Genomic DNA, 27,788 nt, shown 5'->3' with positions numbered 1-27,788 from the left:
TACTTGCCCAATTTGCCCATTATCCTACAATTCAGAAGTGACAACAGCTAATTTTTAGTGTGGTTCCCTTCAGTCTCTTTGCTATGGATAACACACAAATACACATATACACTTATATAATGTTGTATTCTTTTTATTTAAAAACAATTATGGATTCATAGTGTTTTCACTTTTCACATATCATGAATATTCTCCATGAAAAATTCTTAATACCATTTTCTGAGGTTGCAACTTACAATGGCAGCATTTTTTAAAAAAAAAATTAGAGATATCTAACTTAAAAAATAATTTTAGTCCACAAAAATTAATCTACATTTCTGATTGTTTCATTAGAATGGATTATTTGCAGTGGAATTTGGGGTTTAAAAAAACCATTATTTGTAAGGTTATTGAAATACACTGTCAAATTGCAATGCAGAAAGGGTTAAATATCAATTTACTTTCACCAGAATTGTATTAGAATCTCACGTTTTTTCATCTTTTACAGCATAAAGCCTTACTTTCTTAAAAACAAATTCACTGGCCTTTTTTGCAATGTGGAGCTGATGATATTTCTTGGAAAATACTATTTGTAGTAGATTGTGGAATAATTACATAAACTGCAAGAGAAAAGTCATGCCATTTCAGGTTCATTAGAATGGCTAGCGGAAACAGTTGTCATTTTCCAATGTCAATTGCGTAGTATGTATTTTGGTAGCTTTGGGGCTAGAAAAAAGACTGTTAAGCTCTTCAAAATAAGTTTTTCTAATACATTTTGATTACTCCCTTATTTTACTCTAATTTTTTCCAAAGAAAACATTTCCATTTAAAGAGTCTTTATTCTAAGTAGTAGCCTTTCTTGTGAAAAAAATTCACATACTCAGAGTAAGTTACCCTTCTCAAGATAAATAGATGCATTCCTTCACCCCTCCTACAGGAAAAGTCAGAACAGACTTCTCTGGCTTTCTCTTAGAAATTACCTCATTTCTGCACTTTAATTTCCTAGGACTAAGCTGAAAGTGGTAATAAAGTTAATTAAACAGAAGGCAAATGAATACTTAAGAATCAGCTTTTATGAAACTAGTTTTAGGCAAATCCATGATTTAACAAAGTTTATCTTTGCTTTTCATTCACCCTAATAAAGACATACCTGAGGTTGGGCAATTTACAAAGCAAAGAGGTTTAATGAAGAACTCACAGTTCCATGTGGCTGGGGAAGCCTCACAATCATGGCAGAAGGCAAGGAGGAGCAAGTCATGTCTTACATAGATGGCAGCAGGCAAAGAGAGAAAATGAGGAAGACGCAAAAGCAGAAACCCCTGATAAAACCATCAGATATTTTGAGACTTATTCACTACCATGAGAACAGTATGGGGGAACCACCCCCATGATTCAAGTTATCTCCTACCAGGTCCCTCTCTCAACATGTGGGAATTATGGGAGTACAATTCAAGATGAGATTTGGGTAGAGACACAAAGCCAAACCATATCAACTCTCAAAAATCATTTTTTGGCAACCTATGTGCCAGGTACTTTGAAGTATGCTGTTGATATGGAATGAAAAAGATATAACTTCTGCTCTCCAAGCGATCACAAATTAATAGGAGTAACAGATTTAAGTAATTATAGTAATATGAGAAGTGCCTATAACAGATGTAGGTGCAAGGCTCAATGGAGGCCTAGAAGACGAGGCAACTAGTTGATGGGATTGGTAAACAGGTAATGTCTAAACAGCGTTCTGAAGACGAGTAGGGTTTGGCCAGCTTGTAAAGTAAAGGGGTAGCAATAGAATATTCTAGGCTGAAGGAGCAGCACATGTGCAGGTACTGAGGCAAGGTGTCACACTTTCCTTTGGAGGGCATGTGAAGCTGTTTAGCATGATGGGAGAGGGCCTCACGAGGGAGTGACTCCGGATAAGGCTGGAGGCATGTGAGGACCTCAGATTGTGAAGGGCTCTGTAGGCTATGTTAAGAACACTAGAAATCTATTGAAAGGTTTTAAGCAGAGAATTGACTTGCTCATATTTTTGCTTCAAAAAGCTCAATAGCTACAAAACGGTCAATAGATGGTAGCTTTGTGGGGCTGGGGTGAATGCAATGATATTGCAAAACAAGATATAGGGAGAACAGAACTTTTAATCGCCTAAACCAGTGGTTCTCAAATTTTCCATGCATCAGAATCACCTGGATGACTTGTGAAAACACAAATAATCAGACTTAATCCCCATATTTTCTGATTTAGCAGGTATAGAATGAGGCTTAAGAATTTCTAACAAGTTACCAGATGGCCTAAGGTCTGTCTCAGATTTTTTACTTGAGCAATTGGGTGGATCCTAGAGTCATAAAAAACAAAAGAGGGAAAGTGTGAAGCAAGTGCTTTTTTTTTTTTTTTTTTTTTTTTTTTTACTAAACCCAGCAATCCCCCTTGCCTTTCAATGCTGTTTCCTCTAATTCTCCAAAGTTTAAATGTTATCTTTTGGCTCTCTCTCTGCTCTAGCATCCCTTCCTTAGAAGCAGAATCTCATGATGCTGAACTCTAACTCACCTTATTTGAATGTCGCTGGCTTATCCTCCCAAGGTCCAGATCTCTATTAACTTATGATAGACCCAAATGGACTAACGTGTCATTGATTATAAATGGGAATTTGATGCTCCTCCAGCGTGACAAATTTCTACTTTAATGGTGGTCTTTCTGAACCATGCCTCACTCCGATGTGGTGTCTCAAGTGGGAGTTTTGGATACCACAACAGACAATCTAGAGGACTGGTTCCTGGACGGTAGGTATCTTCTGGCATCCCTCAATGAACAGAGACTTGTGCTACCAATGCATAAAGGTCTATATAAATGACAAGTGCCAGTCAAAATTTCTATTCCTTGGACTCTGCTTCAAGTGGGTGGGTCACAAAATGTGTAATTTACCTTTGCCAAGGGAAATAACAGTGACTTTTAAAGGTATTCCAATTTAATTGTAATAAATCTCTGCTTTAAATAACTTGCTTTAATTATATGTACAGGAAACAGATTGGACAGTGGTCATAAAATCTTCCCTGAATCAAATTATGTATGTGTGTGTGCATGTGTTACTCCTTGGGAAAAGTTACTTTACCCCATTTCCTGTCAAGATTCTTCATATGTACAAGTAGGACTATGAAATACGTTACAGGGGCTGGGCACAGTGACTCATGTCTGTAATCCCAGCACTTTGGGAGGCTGAGGCAGGTGGATCACCTGAGGTCAGAAGTTCAAGCTTGGCCAAGATGGTGGAACCCCGTCTCTACTAAAAATGCAAAAATGCAAAAATTATCCAGCCTTAGGGACAGGCACCTGTAATCCCACCTACTCGGGAGGCTGAGACAGGAGAATCACTTGAACCTGGCAGACAGAGGTTGCAGTGAGCCAAGATCATGCCACTGCACTCCAGCCTGGGGAGAGAGCAAGACTCTGTCTAAAAAATAAAATACTTTACAGGGTTTTGGGTAGATTAAATGAAATAATTTCTGTAAAATGTCTAGTTTAGTGTTCTGTATAACAAATATTCTCTCCTCATTTCCCCTTGATGATCTCTTATCTTGCCCCTCTGGGAAGTGATCAAACTCTGGACATCTTTGGAAGGAACCATTGTTTGGAATGAGTGAACTAGACAGTAGTGGCATCATATTGATCGGGGTATACCCGGTAAGCCAATTGCAAACTTCCATAATCTGCAAAAACTTTTATTCTGCAAATAACATCAAATGCCTGAGACTATTTTAATGTTAAGGGTTACTTCTTTTAAATTCGATTTTCTTAGGTTTCCCGCTGCACTATTTCTTTCATTTCCACTCCAACCAGACAAGTTATTACATATTTGATTTTGATATGGTATTTGCTTATTACTTGAAGAAATTCAATCATTTCCTACAACAGGAAAAAAAGATTAAGGATTACCAAAAGGCTTGTTGACAGCATGCTGTATTCTGACCTTCACTTTCTCAGTTGTCAGTTCTCTTGTTTTAAATGGTATCATGGCTCCCTTAAAAATCTGGTCAGTAGGTATTTGTAGGATCTCATTAGAATACTGTAATAGTTATCATTTATAGAGTACTTAATGTGCAGGAACTTTGTAAGATCTCTATTCCTACCTGTACCCATACACATTTATTCCCATATCTGTAATTATTAATCACTAGCACCTCAGGAGTTTTCATAAAAGTCCTAGAAGGAGGGATGTAGAATATGCCTTCATTATTCCTTATCATGAACACTAATAAAAGTATTTGTTTTCCAACTTTGAAAAGGCATTATTTTCAAGAAACTGATGGCTGAGATTTCCCACTCTTTGTTAAATTCCCTGCATAACAAAATTACTGGATGGGAAATCTCTGTCAGGAAATTTGACTATTTCTAAATTTACTTTATTGGCATCCCCTGATGCTCCCCCACCCCAACCCCTTGCCTGACTCTGCTAAAAGGTGTATAGCAATATCCAGCCAATACTGAAACATACGTCCAGGGGAATCTCAGATAACTGCTATGTGGGGGGAAATATCAGTTGAAATCATTCATAAGACAATTTAAGAAGTACCATTTTGAGAGTTAAAAATTTGATGTGGCAGTAGGATCAGGAAAATCCCCAAAGCAGCCCTTGCTTTTAATGTTGATACTTCCATAGTTTATTTTACCAAGTGTTTGCCTTTAGTAATTTTACTTTTATGTGAGAGCTTAGTTCAGCACCATCTTGTACTCACCTATGAATCTTATGATCCTTCGAAGTAAGGGGTTCAGGTAACAGCATTCTCCGGTCAGAATTGTTTTCTCCTGAGCAATCAGGGATTCTCTTGTTGATTTTATGAAATACATGGATATCTCACCAATAAAAATCTAGGGAAGGAATGTTTAAGAAACGTCAAGTTGGAGATCTGTTTGATAAGAGAGGCCCATGGCTTTAAAAACAAAACAAAACTGTTGAGGACCCACAATACTTTTAAAAGATGTTAGAAAGAGATGGTGAATTAGATAGTAATTTGCATTTAACACTTTAAAAGAATTAGAGAAAGTGATAATTGATCATTTCAGATAGAGTTTCATCCTATAATATTAAAATCTAAGGTCACATGGAAACAAATTGAAATTATAAGTTGTAATAGAATTTATGACAAGGTTCATGCTGGGATTGAATTCTTTTTTAACTTTCTGTGTGAGTTGCAATGATGAGGAATGATTCAGACAGCCAATGTGCCCAAGAAGGCATTATATACACACATCACAAGAGGTGACAGTGAGACCTCACTTTATATCAATAGGTTCGTGAAAACTGGAACTTTAAGTGAAATGACATACTGTATGCTATAAGAATTTAACTCTTGTTTATATCAATTAGTCTACGGTAAAATTAGTTTTGTTATATAGCTTGTTGTTTTGCTTAAACTTGCAGTTCCAAGAACCTATCCACAACATTAAGTGAGGACTTTACTCAACTGCATTACCTTATTATGTGCCATTACAATTATTTACATTCTAAATTCTTATTTGATCACATTTGCCTCAGTTATATTTCTCCTACCCTGAACTGGTTGATTAGCCCTTCTTTATTATAGGCATCTCTCTCTTATTAAACTAATAAGTATATGTTACCCTTTAAATTATAATGCCCTTATGTAGATTGGAAGCCCCCTAATAGCAGGGACTACATCTTAATAATTCTTTAGTATCCTTATGGCACCCAGGACAGTGTATTCCCATTTAAAACAAGGAATTGGCAGGAGACAAGTTTTCATGAACAATGACACTGCCATAACTGAAGATTGAGACTTATCAAGGAAGAGTAAAAGGTTAATTACCGTCATCTGTTAAATACTGGGCATTAGGCACTTTAGCATAGTATTTTCAGGCTCACAAGATCCCTCCTGTAGGCATAACTATCCTTGCTTTACTGTTGAGGGGTGACAGTTTAGCAAGTTTAGGTAATTTACCCTCCAAAGCATATGGATGGCACATGGGGCACAGGAATTAGTATGTACGTCAATTGGATTCCAAAGTCCACACTTCCCACTATTCATATGCCATTTTGATTTTCTTAATCCTAATTTTAACATTTCCCCAGAATAATGTGATCTGATAGATGATCATCTTTGCTGTACGTAGACCTGTGATTTTAGAGAAAATTTATTAACGTTTTAATTCCCATACCTTATATTTCTCCTGTCATGCTGGAATATCTGTTTAGATGGATAAAGATGATGACATAATGAAAGGCACATGGATAACAGAAATTAAAAAGTATAAAATTTCAAAACTGGAATCATTTATAATGTTCTCCTCCCTTTATGGGTTTCAGGAACTCAGACACACACAGACAGATAGTATCTGAAGCATCTCTAGAATGTGACCTATAGTTCTATTTCCACTATACTGTTCTACCTCAAACTTTAACAGCATATTAAGCCTTTAGCATTTAAAACACGCTGAATTTAACCTGTTTTGTTTTCTCTGTCCTCAATATTAAGTAAAAATGTAAGAAATATTTTTATTAAGTCACTACTATGGACAAGTGTAGTGGTAAGGAGGGAGAACTCTGAAGCCAGGGTTTCTTGGCTTCAAAGCTGGGGTTTGTGATTTATTAGTTCTGAAGACCTTGGACAAATTAACCTTTCTATGCCTCAGTTATCTGTATAAGCAGGATAACAGTGTCTATTTGTAGGTTTAATAAATAAACACACTCATATATGCATGTGCATGAATTGGATAGAACAGCACCATAATATGTACTATATTATATAAGAGGGTGAAGTTGTTATGAAATCAATTACAACTGCATTAACATTGTTGTTATCATTATTACTACTATTATTACAAAGCACCTTGTAATGTCACTGGGGAGGCAGATTGCAAGATGAATAAAAGACTTATAACCTCCATGAGTATATAATCTACTGAAGAACACATACAAAAATCTTATAAAATCAGATTAGGTCTTATACACATTACAAGGACAAAGTGCTAAGAGGCCAAGGCTCCTGGGTAGAAGGGGATTTCTCTCCTCTAGGAAAGTCAATTTTCATCCCTAATGCCAAATGAACCTCATGGCTAGGAGACTCTGCTGCTTGTTATATATGTAAAAGATGCCATCTTTATTTACAAGAGGACCTTTTCCCTCCTCTGCCAAGAGTACTTGAACCAGATATCTATTATGGTTCTTACCCCATGACATGGAAAATCTCAGTCTATCCTAAAGACATTGAGTTCCTCCAGTTGAGGGCCATTAATATTTGTATTTTTGCTCCTACCCCTGCCTGGAATCTGAAATGTGATTGGTTCCTTCTCTTTTTTTTAATTTTAATTTTAATTTTATTTAAAAGGAAAGAAAAGTAGACTGAACATTTTATGTGGCTTAAAAGATTCTTGCTCTTATAGGCAACAGGGCCCTTGGCATCTCTGTAGCTCAGCAAGGCTTTTGGAGTTCTCCTTAATTCATGACCAACTTCCCTGGAATTGTCCTAAATCTGGATGATGTGACCTTGAAATGGACAGTGCTGGTTGAAATTGACATTGGAGAGAAAATGGGGAAGGGAGAAAAAAACAGAAAAACCACTGAAAAATAGAAAAGTTACTCATTGTACAGGCTAAGATGATTGTAACAGTCATAAGCTACTTTAATTATTTTGACAGAATGCTGTTTTAAAAACTTTAGTAATAATATTTAGCCATAAATTTATTAGGACATCTTAGCCAGATTTTTTTTTTAACTAAACAAAATGGTTTTTAGACTTTAGATCTGAAGATCTTGCTTTACAGTTCTGTCACACTATAAAAGTAACAAGACTTCCCTGGAGTTCAGCATCAGCCTCAGCAGAGATAGGGCAGATATGTGGAATAACACATGGTACCATGGTGTTATTGGCTGAATCAGAGAGAAATCCACAAGGAAGGGCCAGTGAGGTACAAGAAAGAAGCAAGGCATAGATGGGTTGCAGGTGGGATAGTGGCTTGGCACTGGCACAGAGGGAGTCAAGCAAGTAAGAACTGGGGTGGAAAGTAGGCAAGAAAAATAGAATTCAGAGTCAAACAGGTAAACAATGACCCAGCATGGATCACCTTGGCAGGAGGTACCTATGGTTGTGCAGAGTTAGAAATATTCTGTGCCTAATATCCCTTGGAATTAACAATGAATTGATGCTCTACCATATAAAAATATTTGAATAGCTTCTGGAACTCAGCCCTCTCTCTTTTTGCATAAGACCTATCTCTGCCAAAATAAGGTGCCAAGGGGCTTTGTTTGTCCCTAATATATATGATGGTACTACACTACAGTTTTTCATCTCAGTGAACAGATGGGGATAAATTCACACATGATTGGATAAATGAAGTAGTATTTCCTTGTGGGAGCTTTCCTTGCTCTTGCAGACTAGATTAGGTATTTTAATTATACATGAATCTCTTAACCTTGTGTTTTTCGTTTCTAGCTCTTATCACAAATAATTACATATTATCATTTTTCTTAGTTATGGGATGTCCTGCTTGTCTTATTCTTGGTTGCATCCTGAGCCTAGACCAGTGTAAAGTTACACAGTAGTTGCTTAATGTTGGATGAAATAAGCATATCAAGTTAAAGAAGCTCCTTGAGAATATAGGTTTAATGAAGCCGACTTAAAACAAGAAAAAGTGATTTCTATTACTTTTCAGACTTAATGAAAATGTGACTGCCTTAGTGGGGAAGGCTTTGTCAGGCCCTGTAGGAAAATTAAAAGGCTGTCCTGTCACTGCCATAGTGCACTATACAGATCTCTAGCCCAACATCTCCCAGTGAATGGGATTATTGTTTGTAAGTCCCTCTCCATTTGTCTGTGATGTCTTCAAGGGCAGAACTTTTGTCCTTCCTTGTACAATGCCTAGAACAGAACCTGGTATACAGTAGGGGCAATATCTGTTTTTGTGGTCTTCTACAGCCTAATCTTGGAAGTGAAACATTTGTTGGAATAAATATGACATTTAATCCTTAAAGGATTTACTTTCGGATAGAACACTCCAACTTTAATTGCCCTGAAGATGAACACTTGAGGAAAACCGCACTATGTGCCAGAAATCACAGAATTCTGGCTGTATTGCTTAAGAATACATAAAAATCAGAAAATAAATATAAACTATCTCTTTTATACTAAATTTACTTATTCATTCATATAGTGCTCAACAATTTGGGGGAGAGGAACACCCACTCTGTGCCTGGCATTGTACCAGCACTGGGGACACAGAAGTGGACAGATACATAGCAGGGAAATAGAAACAAATCATAATGTGATATGACATAAGAAGTGTGTATGTATATGTGTGTGTGTGTGTATATATATATATATAAAATATATATATATAAAATATATATATATAAAATAAATATATATATATAAAATATATATATATACACACACACATATAGGTTTCTGTCCCCAGTTCCTGAAACAGAGCTCCTAAGGCCTTTGTAATTCCCTATGTGATTTGGATCACCTTTTGTTCTAATGAGACAACTTGGTGAGCTCTGGGTAGCTTAAGGGTAGGGGCTGGTTGCCAGGGGAACCCACCATGTGCTTAGAGGGTTGGAACTTTCAGCCTCACTCAGTTCTGGGGAGGAAAAAGGGGGCTGAAGGCTGAGTCAATAAGCAGTAGCCGGTGATTTAATCAATTGTGTTTACGTAATGAAGCCTCCATTAAAACCCCAAATGGACTAGGTTCAGGGAAGTTCTGCATTGATGAACATAGGGAGGTACCCACATGGTGGTGAGCCCTGAGAGGGCATGGATGCTTTGTGCCCCTTCCCACATACCTTGTTCTATCCATCTCTTCCATCTGGCTGTTCATCTGTGTCCTTTGTAATATCCTTTATAATAAATGGGTAAATGTTAGCAAAGGGTTTCCCTGAGTTCTGTGAATTGTTTTGCAAATTAATGGAACCAGTGGAGGGGGTTGTGGGAACCTCAGTTTATAGCTGGTTGATCAGAAGTATAGGTAACAGATTATTACTTGCAAGTGGCGTTAGAAATAGAGGCAGTCTTGTAAGACCAAGCCCTCAATCTATAGAATCTGACACCAATTCCGGGTAGACAGTGTCAGAACTGAGTTGAATTAAAGGACACCAGTTGGAGAACTGGTTTGCGTTTGAGAGAAACATATCAACATCTGGGTTAGAAGTGTTGTGTTGACTGTGTAAAAGAGTAGGAAAGACTTTTTTTTCCCCTTTGGAAATGTCATGAAATCACACATGATTAAAAAATAAACCAAGGAGATGGGAGAGTGACAAACACGAGATAATCAAAAAAGAAAAAAGCATTGCTTGTCTCAGTCATTTCAGAAGCCCATTTCTTACTTTATGAAAATAAGCACAAATTCTAGAAATTCTCCATTCAGTGAGGCTTTTCAATACTTACACAAGGGGATAAAAAAAACAAGATAGTGATAAAATTTACACACAACCTATCTTCATTAAAACATACGAGTGTGTACCCACACAGATCTAAACAGAAGCACACCAAAGTATAACAGGCTAAACAGAACTTATGCAACAGAGTTGGGACTCAAATTCATAAGTAAAATGTCCTAATACTCTCATGTCAAAAGTGATAAGTGGTATAAGGATTATTACTGTCAGCCAACAACAATCAAATAGCAAATGAGGTATGGAGCATAAAAGAAAAATCAGAGCAAGGGTATATACTAATCTATCTAGTTATTGGCATAATGTCTGGATTATATTAAGTGATAATGTTTGTAAAAGAAATACAGGAAGGGAAGAAGTGGGTCATTTTATAATTAAAGTGTAATGAGATATTCCTAGCTTTCAGTTAAAAGTATGATGAACATAAAATGTGCCTATGAAACAATCCAGCTCTCACATGCAAATGAGTAGGCTTCAGAGATGTTCATTTTCCTGTATTTTGCTGACACATAGGACGGTCCATTCACTGGGTCCCATAGTCTCATATACGGCCCGATTCTGCTTGAAGAGAGAGAAAGGAGCCAGGAAGATAAGGGATCTTTCTTCTTTATGCCAAGCCATTAGCCCACATTGGATGTTGTTTTGCTAACCATGGCAGACTTGTGATTCTGGTTTTGGCAATGTCAGGGGTCCTCCATCGTACTGTACCTCTGCCACATCACTTTGCCTCAATCTATTACTGTGCTGAGAGAGCATCTGGGTCATGTGGGACTCTCCATGTGTTCAGACCTGGTTGCCTTGCCTAATTTTGGTCTTTCTGATTGTTGGATAACAAACACCGTAACACCCATGGCAATTGAGAGTATTCTCCAGTGAGAAATGGTCAAGGCCAAACTAGATCTGGCAGTGAATGAACTGCAAATGGATTCCATTGGTCCATTTCTCATCCCCCAACTTATGCCAGCTCTAATCCCAACAGACACATGACCTTTAGATGACAGTGACTATAAGTAATGAAGATAACTGTTCTATCTTGATAAAGTTATCTTTTGAATATGAAAACCCAAATGTAAACCAAATAACCCTGAAACACAGTGCATCAGTTTGGCATGTTATCTTTTAGGCTGTGTTTCTTCAAAAATTTTATTTTTTAAAACTTGACAGATAAAATTGTAGGTATTTATTGAGTGCAACTTGATGCATTAAATTGTATGCACACTGTGATATTAATAAATCTAGATAATTAACATATGCATGATCTTACATAGTTATCATTTTTGTGGTACAAACACTTAATATTCACTTGGGATTTTTCAAGAATATATTTTATTAATTATAGTCACAATATTGTGTAATAGATCTCTTGAACTTATTCCTCTCGTGAGATCAACTTCTGTAGATTCCACATCTATAATTAGAAGTGAGATCATGCAGTATTTGTCTTTCTGTGCCTGGATTATTTCACTTAACATAATGTCCTCTAGGTTTATCCATCTTGTCACCAATGACAGAATTGCCTTTTTAATGGCATATATATCACATCTTTTTAAATCCAGACACTGAGGCAGATTCCATATCTTGGCTATTGGGAATAATGCTGCAATGAATATGGCAGTGCAGATATCTCTTTGATATACTTATTTCATTTCCTTTGTATATACACTCAGTAGTGGTATATAGACTGCTACTAGATCAATGGCAATTCTATTTTTAATTTTTTGAGGAACCTCCATATGGATTCCTATAATGGCTGTACTAACTTACATTTCTACCAGCAATGTGCAAGGGTTCCCTTTTCTCTATATTCCCACCAATATTTATCTTTCATCTTTTGATAATAGCCATTCTAACAGGTGTGAGATTATATCTCAATGTGGTTTTAATTTGCATGTCCTTGATGATTAGTGATACTCAGCATTTTTTTTTCATATATTTGTTGGCCATTTGTCTTTTGTCTATTTAGGCCTTTTCTTCATTTTTAAATTGGGTTATTACCTTGCTATTGAGTTGTTTGATTTCCTTATATTTTAATAACCTTTATTAGACATATGGTTTACAAATACATTTTCCCATTCTGTAGGTTGTCTCCACTTTATTGCTGGTTTTCTTCACTGTGCAGAAGCATTTTAGTTTGATGTAGTCCCATTTGTCTATTTTTGCTTTTGTTGCCTGTGCTTTTGGGTTCATATCCAGAAAATTATTGCCCAGACATATGTCATGAAGTTTTTCTTCTATGTAAGTCCTCATTGCTTTAGGTATTACAATTAAGTATTTAATCCATTTTGAGTTGATTTTTGTATACGGTGTGAGATAAAGGTTTAATTTTACTCTTCTGCATGTGGATAGCCAGTTTTCCTAACATAATTTATTAATGGACTGACCTTTTCCCATTGTGTGTGCTTGACACCTTTGTTGAAAATCAGTTGGCTATAAACGTGTGGATTTATTTCTGGGTTCCCTTCTATTCCATTGGTCTTTCTTTATATGCCAATAGCATGTTGTTTTGGTTACTAATAGCCTTGTAGTATATTTTTAAGTCAGATAGTGTGATGTCTCCAGATTTGTTCTTTTTTGCTCAGGATTGCTTTGGCTATTCTAGGTCTTTTTTGATTGATGACTTTTAGGATTGTTTTTTCTATCCTGTGAAAAATACCATTGATAGCTGGGTGTGGTGGCTCACGGCTGTGATCTTAGCACTTTGGAAGGCTGAGATTGGAGGACTGCTTGAGGCCAGGAGTTCAAGACTAGCCTGGTCAACATAGCGAGATCCCGTCACTATAAAAAATATATCATTGATATTTTGGTAGCAGTTGAGTTGAATCTGTAGATTGCTGCAGGTAGTATTAAACATTTTAACAGTATTAATTCTTCCAATCCATGAACATAGAATATATTTCCATTCTTTTGCATCTCCAATTTCTTTCATCAATATTTTATAGTTTTCATTGTAGATACTTTTCATCTCTTTGGTTAAATTCCTAAGTATTTTTTGTAGCTATTATAAATAGGATTATTATTTACTTTTTTTCAGATAGCTTGCAGTTAATATATAGAAATGCTACTGATTTTTGTATTTTGTTTTATATCCTGCAACTTTACTGAACTAGTTTATTCTAACAGTTTTCAGTAGAGTCTTCAGGGTTTTCTATATATAAGATGTCATATGCAAACAAGGACAATTTAATGTTTTTGCTTCCAATTTGAATGTCTTTTCTTTCTTTCTCTTGCCAAATTGCTCTGGCTAGGACTTTTAGTACTATGTTGAATAGAAGTGGTGAGAGTTACCCTTGTCTTATTCCGCATCTCAGAGAAAAAACTTTCAACTTTTCTCCATTGAATATGAATTTGGCTGTGAGTTTACCACATATGGCCTTTATTGTATTGAGTTACATTTCTTTATACCTAATTTGTTGACGGTTTTTTTTAAATCATAAAAGGATATTGAATTTTGTCAAATCGTTTTTGCATTTATTGAAATAATCACATAGTTTTTGTTCCTCATTCTTTTAAAGTGATGTACTACATTTATTGATTTGTGTATGTTGAACCATCTTTGCACCCCTGGGATGAATCCCACATGATCACGGTAAATGGTCTTTTAAACTGTGCTGTTAAGTTTGATTTGTTAGGGTTTTTTGAGCATCTTTGTATCTATGTTCATCAGGAATGTTGACCTGTGTTGTTGTTGTGTCCTTCTCTGGCTTTGGTATTAGGGTAATGCTGACCTTGTAAAATGAATTTGGAAGTAGTCCCTCCTTTTCAATTTTTTTGGGAGAGAGTTAGAAAAGGTATGATATCAGTTTTACTTTAAATTTTTGGTAGAATTCAGCAGCAAAGCTGTCAGCTCCTGGGCTTTTCTTTGCTGGGGGACTGTATATTATTGATTCAATCCCCTAACTTGTTATTAGTTTGTTTGGAATTTCTATTTCTTCATGATTTAATCTTGGGTAGGGTGTGTGTTTCCAGAAACTTACCTGTTTCTTCTAGGTTATCCAATTTGTTGGTGTATCATTGTTCATAATAGTCTAATATGATCCTTTGTATTTCTGTAGTGTCAGCTGTAATGTTTCCTTTCTCATCTCTGATTTTGAATCTTTGAATCTTCTCTTTTTTCTTATCTAAAGGTTTATCAATTTAGTCTATCTTTTCAAAAAAGCAACTCTTCATTTTGTTCTTCTCTATTGTTTTTCTAGTCTCTATTCTTATTTTATTAATGTCTGGGTTCTCTATTCTGTTCCATTGGTTTATGCGTCTGTTTTCATGGCAGCACTATGCTGTATTGGTTACTATAGCTCTGTAGTATAATTTGAAGTCAGGTAATATGATTCCTCCAGTTTTGTTATTTTTGCTCAAGATAGCTTTGGCTATTCTGAGTCTTTTGTGATGTCATATAAATGTCAGAATTGTTTCTTTTCTATTTTTTTGAAGAATATCATTGGTATTTTCATAGGAATTGCACTGAATCTGTGGCTCACTTTCGGTAGTATGGGCATTTTAACAATATTCTTCTAATCCACAAACATGAAATGTCTTTTCACTTTTTGTGTCCTCAATTTTTTGCATCAGTATTTTATAGTTTCATTGTAGAGCTCTTTCACTTATTTGATTAAGTTTATTCCTAGGTATTTTATTTGTAGCTATTGTAAATGGGATTATTTTCTTGATTTCTTTTTCAGATTGTTCATTGTTGGCATATAGAAATGCTACCATTTTTTGTTTGTTCATTGTGTATCCTGAAATTTTATTGAATTTATGTATTAGTTCTAATAGTTTTTTTTTTTGGTGGAGTCTTTAGGTTTTTCCAAATATAAGATCATATAGTCTGCAAGGAAGGATAATTTGACTTCCTGTCCAGTTTGGATGCTCTTTCTTTCATCTGATTGCTCTAGCTAGCACTTCCAGTCCTATATTGAATAACAGTGGTGAAAGTGGGCTTCCTTATCATGTTCCAGATCTTAGAGGAAAGGCTTTCAGTTTTTGCCCATTCAGTATGTTACTAGCCATGGGTCTGTTTTATATGGCATTTATTGTGTTGAGGTATGTTCCTTCTATACTCAGTTTTATGAGGGTTTTTAATTATGAAAGGATGCTGAATTTTATCAAATACTTTTTTAAGCATTAATGGAAATGATCGTTTTTTTTCTTCATTCTGATATGATGTATCACATTGATTGATTTGCATATGTTGAGCCATCCTTGCATCCCTGGGATAAATCCCACTTGGTCATGATAAATGATCTTTTTAATGTGTTGTTGAATGCTGTTTGCTAGTATTCTGTTGAAGATTTTTGCAGCCATGTTCATTAGGGATATTGGCCTGTACTTTTCCTTTTTTTTGATGTGTCTTTGTCTGGTTTTGACATAAGGGCAATACTGGCCTCATATAATAAGTTTGGAAGTATTCTTTGCTCCTCTCTTTTGCAGAATAGTTTGAGTAGAATTGGTATTAGTTCTTCTTTAAATGTTTGGTAAAAGTCAATAGTGAAACCATCAGGTCCTGGGCTTTTCTTTGCTGAGAAGCTTTTTATTATGACTTTGATCTTATTACTTGTTATTGATCTATTCAAGTTTTGGATTTCCTCATGGCTCAATCTTGGTAAGTTGTATATGTCTAGAGTTTATCCATTTTCTCTAGGTTTTGCAATTTATTGGCATATAGCTGCTCCTAGTAGTCTCTAAGGATCCTTCTAATTTCTGTGGTATCAGTTCCAATGTCTCTTTTTTCATCTCTGATTTTATTTGTTTGAGTCATCTCTTTTTGTCTTGGTCTGGCTGTTTGTCAATTATCTTTCCAAAAACCAACTTTTCATTTAATCGATCTTTTGTATTGTTTTATAAATTTCATTTATTTCTGCTCTGATCTTTATTATTTCTTTGCATAATTTGGGTTTGGTTTGCCCTTGGTTTTCTAGTTCTTTCAGATGCATCATTATGTTGTTTGTTTGATATTTTTCTACGTTTTTGCTGTAGGAGTTTATTGCTATAAAATTCCCTCTTAGTACTGCTTTTGTTTGATTCCATCCACTTTGGTATGTTGTGTTTCTATTTTCATTTGACTCATAATATTTCTTAACTTCCTTCTTATTCATTGATCCACTGGTCATTCAGGAGCATATTGTTTAATTTCCATGTGTGTGTATAGTTTCCAACATTCCTCTTATTATTGATTATTAGTTTTATTCCAGTGTGGTCAGAGAATATACTTGATATGACTATTTTTTGAATTTAAGACTTTTTAATGTCTTAGATATTACCTGTCCTTGAGAATAATCTAGGTGCTGAGGAGGAGAATGTGTATTGTGTTCCCATTGGATGAAATGTTTTATAAATATCAAGTCCATTTGGTCTATACTACAGATTAAGATCAAAGTTCCTTTATTGATTTTCTGTCTGGACTATCTGTCCAATGCTGAAAGTGGGGTGTTGAAATCGCCAGCTATTTTTGCATTGAGGTCTATCTCTCTAGCTCTAATAATTTTTTGCTTTGTATATCTGCATGCCCCACTGCTGGGTGCATATGTATTTACAATTGTTACATTCTCTTGCTGAATTAACCCCTTTATAATTATATAATGCTAAATATAACGTCCAATATAGTGTTAAATTTCTCGTTCTGCTCACTTAATGTTTTCCTCATTTACTTGTATTGTTTTTCTGTATTTTCTTGAAGTTCATTGAGCTTCCTTAAAAACAGTTATTTTTAATTTCTTGTCAGTGAGTTCAAACATCTCTATTTCTTTAGGGTCAGCAGCATTTTATTTTGTCCCTTTGGTGATATCATGTTATACTGATTGTTCTTGGGGTTGTGTATTGATATATACACATTTGTAGAAGTAGGTACTTATTCCAGTCTTTGCAGATTGGCTTTGTCTGGAAAAGCTCTTCAACAGTCCATTCAGAGATTTCAGGCAGGCCATTGAGCTTGGTTCTGAATCCCAGGGTCACTACAGGGGTGGGGTGTGCCCAAAACCTGGGGCTGCTGAGGCCTGCCTGCTGCTTAGGCCTGTCCAGATCCTATAGACCCTGAAGTCAAGCCAGCGGTAGTACAACTGGGAGATCAACTCTGCCCCCACAGGCTTGAAGTCTGGGACTGCAGGGTCCCACCCAGCACTGGGACTCAGTTTGTGGGTACTACTCTGGAGTCTGGGGCTGTGGGTGCCTGCCAGCCTGCCTGATGCTGGATTTCACTGTGGTGGGCCCAGGGTTGGGGTCCAAGGCAAAGTCCTGTTCTCATACCCCTCTCTTTTCCCCAAGTGGATGGTGTGTCTCTCAATGTTGTGATGGTTGGGGGAGGGGTGGTGCAGGTAATGTAAAATTCTCCTTTCCACCATTTTCAATGCATCTTTTATTATTATTGTGTTCCAACCAGTTACTCTGATATCTCCCCTTGTTTCCTTAGCTCTTGTGAAAGTATTAATATTTTAGCACATGGATAGTTGTTCAAGTTGATGTTTCAGTTGGAGGGGGTATGATTACTGGATAGCACTATTCCACCAACTTGCTCCATCCCTCTTCTTCACAAATATTTTTAAAAACATGTGGTATGCAATAAATAACTGATATCAATACAAAAAGTTTAGAGGAAGTTTTTAGATTTCAGAATATCAACAGTCTGTGGAAAAAACTAGTCACTGAAAGATGTATTATAATTTTGTATTGTAAGGAAATTTCACTGCATGTTATATGTGGTTGCAATTTAAAAGGGCATTTAGAATTCCCAGAATACATATTTTGTGGTCATACATATGCTAGTTGTGGCTCTAGTACTGGGTGATATCAAAGTTTTTGCTGTTTCCTGAATGCGGGCTTTGGAGTTGAAATCTCAGCTCTCTCATTTATTGATGTGTGACTTTGGGTAAGTAATGGAAACTTTTTGAGGTTCAGTTTTTCTTTTTCTAATGATTTCAATATGAAAGTAGTGACTGTATTACATAGTTGTTGAGAAGATTAAAAAGTGAATGTAGAAGCATATATACATGTCCTATGTTTTCTGTTTGTACTTGCTGGTCTACCCAGGCAAGAATGTGTGTTGAAACAGGAGAAAGAAATCATTGTGCCTAGTCCTGGAGTAACGAAATATAGTGTAATTCTAGCTCGGCTCTGCCCTAACCAGGTGTTTAATTTTGGACTAGTTGCTTGACCTCTTTAGGTGTCAGTTTCTCATCTGTCAAATGAAGAAGTTTTACTACAGGATCCCTAAGGTGCTTTTTTAGCCCCAACATCTTTGCCATTATGATAGGAGCTAAAAAAAGAGGGCTCGTTAAGGGAAACTGGAATCACGTAACTGGGCTTCAATCATAGTTCAGTCAGTTAAGCTCTCCAAGGCCAGCGTGATTTCTTGCATTGCTTCTTCCTTCAGCCATCATTTCCTTCTACAATCCCATGGGCCTTTACCCTCACCAAGTAACCTTCCCTGAAAGCAAAGTAGACACAGCCGACCCCAGAGTCATCACATTTCCTGATATCTCTGTCACTTTGGGTTCTTAAAGGACAGCAGAGGCTGGTGATCAGATTTTGCCCACACTCTAGATATTCTAACACTCTGAGGAAGAGGAGAGAGTTCTTTATATACTCCCCAATATTAGTCTCTAAGTAGTTTCAGGGCTCTAAGTCTTACAGATTTTTAGATACTTCTAATATTCTCCCTGGGAGGCTTCAATAGTAACAAACATCTCCAAGAAGGCAGAAATGGTTTTTGTTTTAGATTTTGTTTAAAAGTCACCCAGGAGATTTTCAACCTATAGACCCTGCTGCTAGCCCTAACTGCCAATGTCTTCATGCTCCGCTTTAATATTTCCTGATGAGTGCTGTCACATTGATAACTCCAGACCTGCAGAGAGCTTCCTGTCCCCTTACTTGCTGAACTTTGGCTAGTTCGAGAGCTCGTAGGTGTAAATGATGCAATTCAGCTCTAGACACTTCCTATGCGTTTCAAAATTCAAGGCTTAAATGGAACCCAGGCTGTTTGGATGATTCTGAAAATAGTTCAGTAAATGGGATAATAAGTGTTTTTGTAAACTGGAGCCTCTCTACTGGTCTTAATCCAGGGGCCACATCCACCCGTTCAGAAGGTGTCTTTAGTTGGCACTTGATATGATACCGCCTTGGTGCTGTATTTTATATTTCCAAAGCATAGTGTTCTCTTACATCTTTTTTTCTGAACAGCGAATACAAGAGAAATGGGAATTTAAAATGAATTAGCTAAAATACTGCTTTCAGTAAAAAGTAAAATGCATTGAAAATGCATTGAAGTAAAAATAGAGTAAAAAGTAAAATGCATTGAAAATCACATATTTTTAGGCAAACAATATTCTCTCCAAGAAACAAATTGTCAAGTTTCTTAACATAATCATCTAGTCATCAGTTATTAGGAGGGGTATATTGAAGATGGAAAGCATATCTCTTGGTGGAATGATGTCAGGAGAAAAACAATCTCTAAAGGAGATTTGGAGCAGTCATCTGCAGTATGGACAGAAAATGAGAAAATGGATTTAAGTTTTTTAAAAAATCCACAATAATGGCATATCTAGAAATTTTTTCCAGAAAAATGTAAATTATAAACACTGAATATATTAGCAACAAAGAAAATGTAGTCATGGTGAAATTTTTTTTTAAAAAAGGAAGTCATGTGATAATGTACAAAAGGGAAAAAGATGTGAATTATAAAATGTTATAAAGAGTTTCAACAGATGAGGTTGTTCAGAGCCTGGAAAAGGCAGATTATGAGGAAGTACAAGACCCTACAATGTCTCCTTTGCTTCGGCAGCTGCACCCCTCGTCAGCCAGCCAACAGGCTTGCATTATTGAGAGCCCACTTTGTGATCCGCACTGTGCTCTGGGTTTTTACATTTGCTGGAAGAGCTTACGGCCCAGAAACCCCCAAATGAAGATTCACAATTTTCTCCAAATTGTGCCTTTCTATCAAGTTGTGTTTGTCTCTTCCTTTCCTAGGAAATTCTAGATGAGTCTTGTAATGCATGCGTGCACACTTGCATACAAAATGTGAGCTATTTCAATCCTCGGGCTGGAAGTCATGTTCTGCTACTTCAATACTAAATACTCCCCTGTCACTTCGTTGTGAGGCCAAGAAAAAAGGTTTAATAGCCATTTTTTTCATGCCTTGTGCTGCTGGGGCTGAGATAAAATGAGGGTAAATCAGATTCTCTGCTGAGTAAATCCTCTTATCCAAACAGGCTCTCTTCCTTTGACTCTGAGTGTATGAGTTTATTCAGAAGGCCCGAGGCAGTAGTTAGCCAGGGTTTCCAGGTGGTCAGAACATACCCTGCAGATTTCTTTCAAGCATAGGCTGCCACTTTGGGCTAAACGGGGACACAGTAAATCCCCCATGCTCTAACCTTTCCTGAAGATCTGGGACAGCAGTGGCCTTGGCCTTTTGCGGTTTATCCCATGTGGCCGTGTCTCAATATGATGCTGATCTTTTCTGACAGCAAAGCACAAAAGGAGAAATAGGAAATGACAGGTTGAACATACAGCAGAGTCTTTCCCCTCAAGCATTTCTTGTGCACCCCTGCAATTGTGAATGGGGTCATTAGTGCCCATCTGCAGACGTGCAGCAGTGCAGGGTGCTAGGTTTTTCCATGGTTAATGTGCTTAAGGGAGCACAGAAAACCAAGGACAGACAAGTCCACATTGAGCTACACTTTTGAGATTTGATATTAGTTAGTGTCTCACAGATCACCCAAGAGGAGTCATGACTTCATTATACTCCATAGAGAACAGGAAATGGTTTTAAGAAGGAATAAACAACTGTGCAGTTAAGTGAAACACTTAATCCGGCACAGAGGTGCAAAATCAGACTCCAGAAAGAGAGTCGTGACTTGGGAGTTTGGAAGACTCCAAATGTTAGCTTCTGATGAGAATGTTCCTTTTTCAGTTTTCATGGAATCTGAGAACTGGCAGGTGCTTAGAGATCATTTAGCCTAACCGTTTCTTTTAGGCACAGATGAGGAAACTGAACCCACAGAAGGAACATGGCTTATCAGAGGTCACACAGTTACTGGGGGCAGAGCTGTGACATGAGACCTGCCTCTCTAGTCTTATCAAACCTGGGAAAAGATGACTGCGTTGTGAGGAGAGTGGAGGATGCATACTCAGAAGCAGGGGTGTGTGCTGAGGTGGACACTTGGGAGCTGCAACAGGTCATACCTCACCAGGATGGGACAGGAGAAGTGAATGCAGCTCCTTGTTCCAGGAAACTGTTCCCACGAAACTTCCCTGAGCATTATCAGAAAAGTTCTTCTGTTTTCTATCTTGCTGCTGCTCATGTATTTTTAGGTCTTGAGGGAAAATCAAGCACCATTAGCAGGCTAGCAAGGCCACACTGCTCTTTGCCATTGACCTATCAGCTGCAATCAGCCCTGGTTCCTACCAATGCCCCTCATTTGCGAGGAAAATAAGTGGAACCAAATGGGTGGCTGTCTAATCATGTACAGAACTAGGTGGAACCTTCAGCAAATCATCTAACCTACTTGAGTCTGAACAGTCTCAACTCAAAATGAAAGAAATTGCACCACACACTTTCTCTATGTTCTTTGGCTGTTCTGAGGATAAATTAGGCCATGTCTGCACAATATAAGTATATTAAAAGATGTTATTCTTGTGACCATCATTTATGTAATATATTTGGGGGGTTTGTCAGTATTATCAAAGGAATGAAAAAGCTGAATCGGGGTTTCATAATCAAGAACTAGAGTAGAACTGTAGGTGCTTAATGCTCTGTCCACTGACCAAATCACCTTGACTTCCATGGGAGCAGTTGTACTACATTTCAATTTGTGTCATTTGGGGAAAATGAATTAACGGAAGAGATAAGATCAAAAGCTGTAGCCTGGAGAAGAGCTTCTGCTGAAAATCTTAAAATGAAGGAAGACCTATCACTTTTACTCTGAGAGAAGAGAAAATTCTTTGTAAAGTTTTGGTGATGTGTGTTTTTATTAGAATTGCCATTTTCAAGTCTTATTAAAGTTTGGTCATTTTGTAATTATTGCCAAAAGAAATGGACTATATAATTTGTTTTAGAGGTACGTCTTTGGTTTAAAACTAATATACATTCATGTAGAATTTGGAAAGAAATATATAAAAGTATAAATGAAGAAAAAAAAACAACATTACCATTCAGAAATAATAGTTGAAAATGTTTACTTTCTTTCTATTCCTTTTATAATTATAAATTTGGGATTATACTTGCAACACCCACGATGTATCTTCTTAGGATCTGTTAAATATTCAGACCCACAGACTACATTTGGTGCTGGTCCACTTGGAAGAAACCACAGCTTGCCGGTGGGGTAGCATTACCTACTTATCTTTAGCACATGTCCTTGCAGTGGTCCAGCAGAACAATACAGCTCAGGTGCATGGAGGCTACATACATTTCAGAGGATGCAGGAATTACCCTGGCTGAAAAGCCCTATAAGAGTCAATATATGGTGTAACAACTCCATAGGCATAGTTTCTGGGTACCCACAATAGATACGCCAAGTTACCAGAGTCACTGTTATTGGAAGTCACAGCAGAAGCACTCTCTCAGGTCATAACAGTTATCTGAGAACAGATGCAATTCACCAATAAGGGCTCAATTTTACCTGGTGACATAATTGATACATATTATCTTTTTCTACGGAAACAGGCAGAAAATTGTGAGGTCAGATTTTCTTACAGAAGAGAAAAAGATCTTACTCACAATACTGCATACAATTTTTTGGCCTTAAAAAATCCTAATATTAAATTACAAACATGTTCCATCATTACTTAAGGTGTTTCAAAAACATGGCTGGCACATAATGTATTAAACCAGTCTGGTATTGTGTATTTAGCTAGTTCCTAGTTTCTCATTATTAAAACTATTACTGACATGAACATCCCTATATACAAATCTTTGTATTTTTATAAATCTAGAAAATGTAATTAATGACTGGGTCTGAAGTTTATTAAGCTCTTAATACATCTTTAACAAACTGCTCTTCAGAAAGAAAATATTAGTTTATGCTTTGACTAGAATTACATGAAAGTGTCTATATTTCATAAACATAGACCAAGTTCCTTGAAAACATTTGCCAATTTAAATGAGAAAAATGCTGTATCCTTTAAAAATGATTTTTCTTTGGTTAGTGATGAATTTAGAAATATTTATATGCACATAGTCTATTGATTGCTGGTTGTTGGTTGTCTATTCTTGTCTTCTCTCATTTTGATTTTGGGAAGCTCATCTTTTTAAGTATTAAGGGTATTTACATTTGAGTCTCCTATGCGGCAAGCTTTTTTTCAGTCTTTACTTCTGATAGAAATTTTTATTCTTAGGTAGGCAAATCTACCAGTTTGTTTTTATATGCTTGCATCAACACTGCTAAGTGAGATTATTGTTACTATTCAGGGTGCTTTTGTGGGTATTTATGTGGACTCGCTTTCTAAGTGCTTGACTTCCATATTTTTCTTGTTTGTAATATGCATGGAAAAGTTTTTCATTTATGAAAAGGCCTTGAAACATTTTACATTGTTTGAGATTTCTTATTCCTCAAATGTTTGAGGAAAATTACTCCACAGCTGTGTGTCCTGAGTACTATTTTTTGAGATAAATTTTGGCATGTTTAAAATTTTATTCTGTTGGCATTCATATATTCAGCTTTGCTACATCTTTTAAAAAATTTGATATAAGGCATCACTAGTAAATATCTTCATAGAGATAAATTTTATTGAGATGTAAGCATTTATTGGCACAGAATTGTACATACAACTTAAATAAGTCTTAAGTTTATATTTTTATTTTTGCTTTTAAATATATGTTTTCTTAACTGTATTTGTATGTCTGACTTTCTATTATAGACTAGCCAGGCAGATGTACATTTAATTAATTCTATTTTCTGACTTTAACTTTCTGCTCACAATTTTTATTAATCCATTTCCTTCCCTTTTTTACATTTTTTTAAAATGTAAAACAATCTCTATAATTATAAAAAGTAACTAAAGGAGAACCTAGGCCACGATAAATGAAATTTCCTGGGACTGGGAAGAAGAGAGGAAATATGTTAGTAAGTCAATGGATCACTCAGGGATGCCTGTCTGAATACACAGGAAAGCGATATGCTTACGAGACAGGAAGAAACCAGGACCCAATTCTAGACTGAGCCCACGGCCTCCAGGTACAGCCACCATGAAACCATACCAGACAGAACCCAGTCTGGCCTCCTAGTTTTACGTGGGGTGTTGGAGTGTGTCACATTGTGAGGTACATGGAAAGGTGTCCTGTATGCTTTCTCTTATTCTGTAGGCTGGTAAGAGGCATACAGAGATTACCCTTCCTCTGAGGAATGAGCATATCTTCCTTCATCTAGAATTGGAGAGAAGAGGTCTTAATGAGGGTTCTCAGTGGAATTTCATTCCTTTCAGAAGTAGAAAGTTGGTCTGTGATTCCAAAGACGGCAAAGAGCAGTTCCAGCCAGGTTTTTTGTTTCCCTATTCCTGAATACTTCGTAAATGCCAGGCACTGTGCTAAGTCATTTCTAAGCCCCACAGCAACGCACGAGGTAAGCATTCAGTTGTCCTTATTTTGTATGGGAGGGAACAGTGAGGTGACTTGCCCAAAGCCAGGATGTGAATTCAGGTGTGTTGGGCAGCAAAGCTTGTTTCTTAGTCCCTCTGATACATCATGTTGTGGCTCATCAATGCTGATCTTAGTCCTTACAGCACAGTCTTATCATTTAAGGGAGAGCTTTGTAGAGCCTGGGATCAATAAGCCAGATGAATTTATTATGCACGTATTACTTATTTTCAAAATTCTATTCCATTTCTCATCTGAAAGCAAGCAAAACATTGGCACAAAAAAATAATATTTGAACTTGAGTATCTGAGCAATTGCTGTATTCCTCGGCATGCCAGTCAGTATTTTTATTACTGCCGAATAGAGGGCAGGTAGGGGAGGAGGGAGAGTTTGGGGAGTCAGCTGTTAGAAGAGAAGGAGGGGAATGGGAACTAAGATCACATCCCGACTAATCTGACCTTATGGTATATTTAGGCAGAAACACTTAATTTAAAACTCCCCCAAATATCATTTTTAAAATAAAAATTAAAATTTCTAAGTGTTAAATCACTTGACCAGGTAACACAGATCTGCAAACTTTATGCTGTTAAGCAATCTCCCTAGAGAACTGTGTGGCTCATTTTTTGCCTCATGAAAGGGAAAATGAAATAAATGAAGGTAAAGCTGCAACTTAATTTAATGTGATATAATCTGAACAGAGCCAGAGCCATCAAGAATCAATCACAGCAAACTTCAGGTTAAGCAATTTATCTCATCTCTGGCCTCTCTGGAAGTTCAATGAGAACAGCAGGAGATACCGGCCTGAGGGATTCTATTCTACTCTAATCTCAGCCATTATATCAGTGCCAGCACTTACATTCAGAATCTCTTTTGAATACTTGCAACTCATAGCATATTTTTTCAAGAGGACAATAGCTGTTCTTAACACATTAGCCAATCATACCTGTTGATTTATAACATTCTCACATGCTTTTTAAAAAAACATCTTTTTAAAATTCAGATACCGAAAAACAAAAGCCATCCATACAAGACAAGACCTATTTTAATGAGTTTCTCTGCAGAGCTCCATTCACTCTGTTTTGGCTGAAATAGGATGCCACTGATAAAACTGCTGGTGAATGCTCAGGAAGAGAAGAAAGAGGAGAAAAAGCAGACAAAATATTCTTGGATATCTGACAATAAAGAGGAAAGTCTATTTCTGTACTTACAATAGCAGTTGGGGTGGCAGCCAGCACACAATAGAGCACCAGAGGGGTGATGAAGCTTTCTTCCTCTGTCCCTGGGTAAGGCTTCATTAAGTCTCCGTCCTGACAGAAGAATCCTTGGATATGCACCTGAAAAGTGTCAGTGCATTCGAAGTAGTAGGCAAGCAGCACTGTCCCAGCCATGATGACAAGCTGAAAATACAGCATGGCCACACAGAGACATTAGCAGGGCTTCGGAGCAGCCCTTGCCCCTCAGAGCACACTCCCTCCATCACCCCAGCAGCGGCTCTCCTGATATTGGTATTGGCGAGTGTGTGCGTGCCTGGCGCAGCGTGCTCTGGGAGTGTGTGCTTGCTTGTCTGCCTTGTAACATCTGTTCTATAAACCTTCCAGCAAATAATGAGCAGCTCCCATCTGAAAGGCAGATCCCAGTCAGGCTTGTAGAGAGCTTCAGCCCCTGCTGCCACCCTTTCAGAGTCTCAGAGTATGCATGGGAACCAAGGCACTATAGCCATTTAGGACAGAGGTGAAAAGTCAAAAGGCAGTGGCAAAAAAGTTGTCAAGACATAGATGTGAGAACTGTTCACAAGCAATTTCATACATTATTACAGGTAGACTTACCTTATGAAATATGAAAGGTAGGTAAACCACGAGTAAACGAAGGAATGGACAAACGAAGAAATTAACAGGAAAGCTAAATCCTAGATGGGTTAAGGGAAATTTCAACACCCTAAGTGATTGGCAGGTATTCTACATCAGTCATAACTTTTATCTTTTTCCAAAATGGTTTCTGCCAGTAAGTCAAGGACTTTGCTGATGATCGTATCTTATTATAGAAATATAGCCTTTGTAAGATTTAGACATGGAAAAAAAAGACACAGTTATCCTTTTGACTCAGATGTCCTAGATACTCACCGAAGTTTAGATATAGTTTTTAGCAGGTATGTGGAATTGAGGGGATATGGAAATGTAACGTTTTTCCATTCATATTTGGAAATCACCAATGCCAAGAGAAGATGGTGAATAAAGGTAGATAGAAAATACATTTGAGGTCATGAAATTACGGAATCTTAAGCTGGGGGATATCTTAGAGTTCTTCCTGTCTGACACCTTTATTTCATAGATGAGGAAAGTGGAACTGACCACTGCCTGATTATCCAAAAATTAAACTAAACATGTGCTTAGATTGAGCATTAACAAAACAGGGAAACTAAAATGAAGAAAATGTATTTTTAAATGTTGATTTGTTTAAAGGTATCAAAGTTATGCAAAAAAAAAAATCAGAACTTGGTAGGACATCTTTAGATATCTATGGCTTAAAGTTGTTTGTATTTTGAAGTACATATAAGGCAGTAAAGGTAAATCATAATCTTTTCAGGGCTTAAGAAGACTAAAGTTCTTATTTCAGCCCCAGAATGACTAATCCAAGGCCACACAGCTGGTTAGTGTGAAAGCCAGGACTAGAAACCCACATTTCCTGATCTGTAGGAAAAAAGCAAAAGCTGAGCTGTATCAGGATCTAAAACTGCATCTTATACAAAAAGGTGGAGAGCGATGGGGGAGGCAAAGTAGCTAAACTCCAGCACAGAGAGGCAATTTTTGGCATTCTCATCCATTTTCCTATCCATTGCTTTAGCCACAGCAT

The 27,788-nt window shown here is 36.9% G+C and overlaps 1 protein-coding gene across 1 annotated transcript in view; it reads right to left on the bottom strand.

The window, feature by feature from the left end:
• PLPPR1 (phospholipid phosphatase related 1) overlaps positions 1 to 27,788 on the bottom strand; it is a 298,422-nt gene that overhangs the window by 28,902 nt on the left and 241,732 nt on the right. The window contains exons 3-4 of the mRNA XM_054501460.1: positions 26,147 to 26,335; positions 4,707 to 4,839 (exon numbers count right to left, since the gene is read on the bottom strand). Of these exons, the coding sequence (XP_054357435.1) occupies positions 4,707 to 4,839; positions 26,147 to 26,335 (322 nt within the window). The remainder of the gene's footprint in view (positions 1 to 4,706; positions 4,840 to 26,146; positions 26,336 to 27,788) is intronic.

The sequence above is a fragment of the Pongo pygmaeus genome, chromosome 13, assembly GCF_028885625.2.
Source record: "Pongo pygmaeus isolate AG05252 chromosome 13, NHGRI_mPonPyg2-v2.0_pri, whole genome shotgun sequence".
Taxonomy (NCBI): domain Eukaryota; kingdom Metazoa; phylum Chordata; class Mammalia; order Primates; family Hominidae; genus Pongo; species Pongo pygmaeus.
Note: the sequence above shows the minus strand (reverse complement) of the source record. Positions and strands in the feature narration are given on the sequence as shown.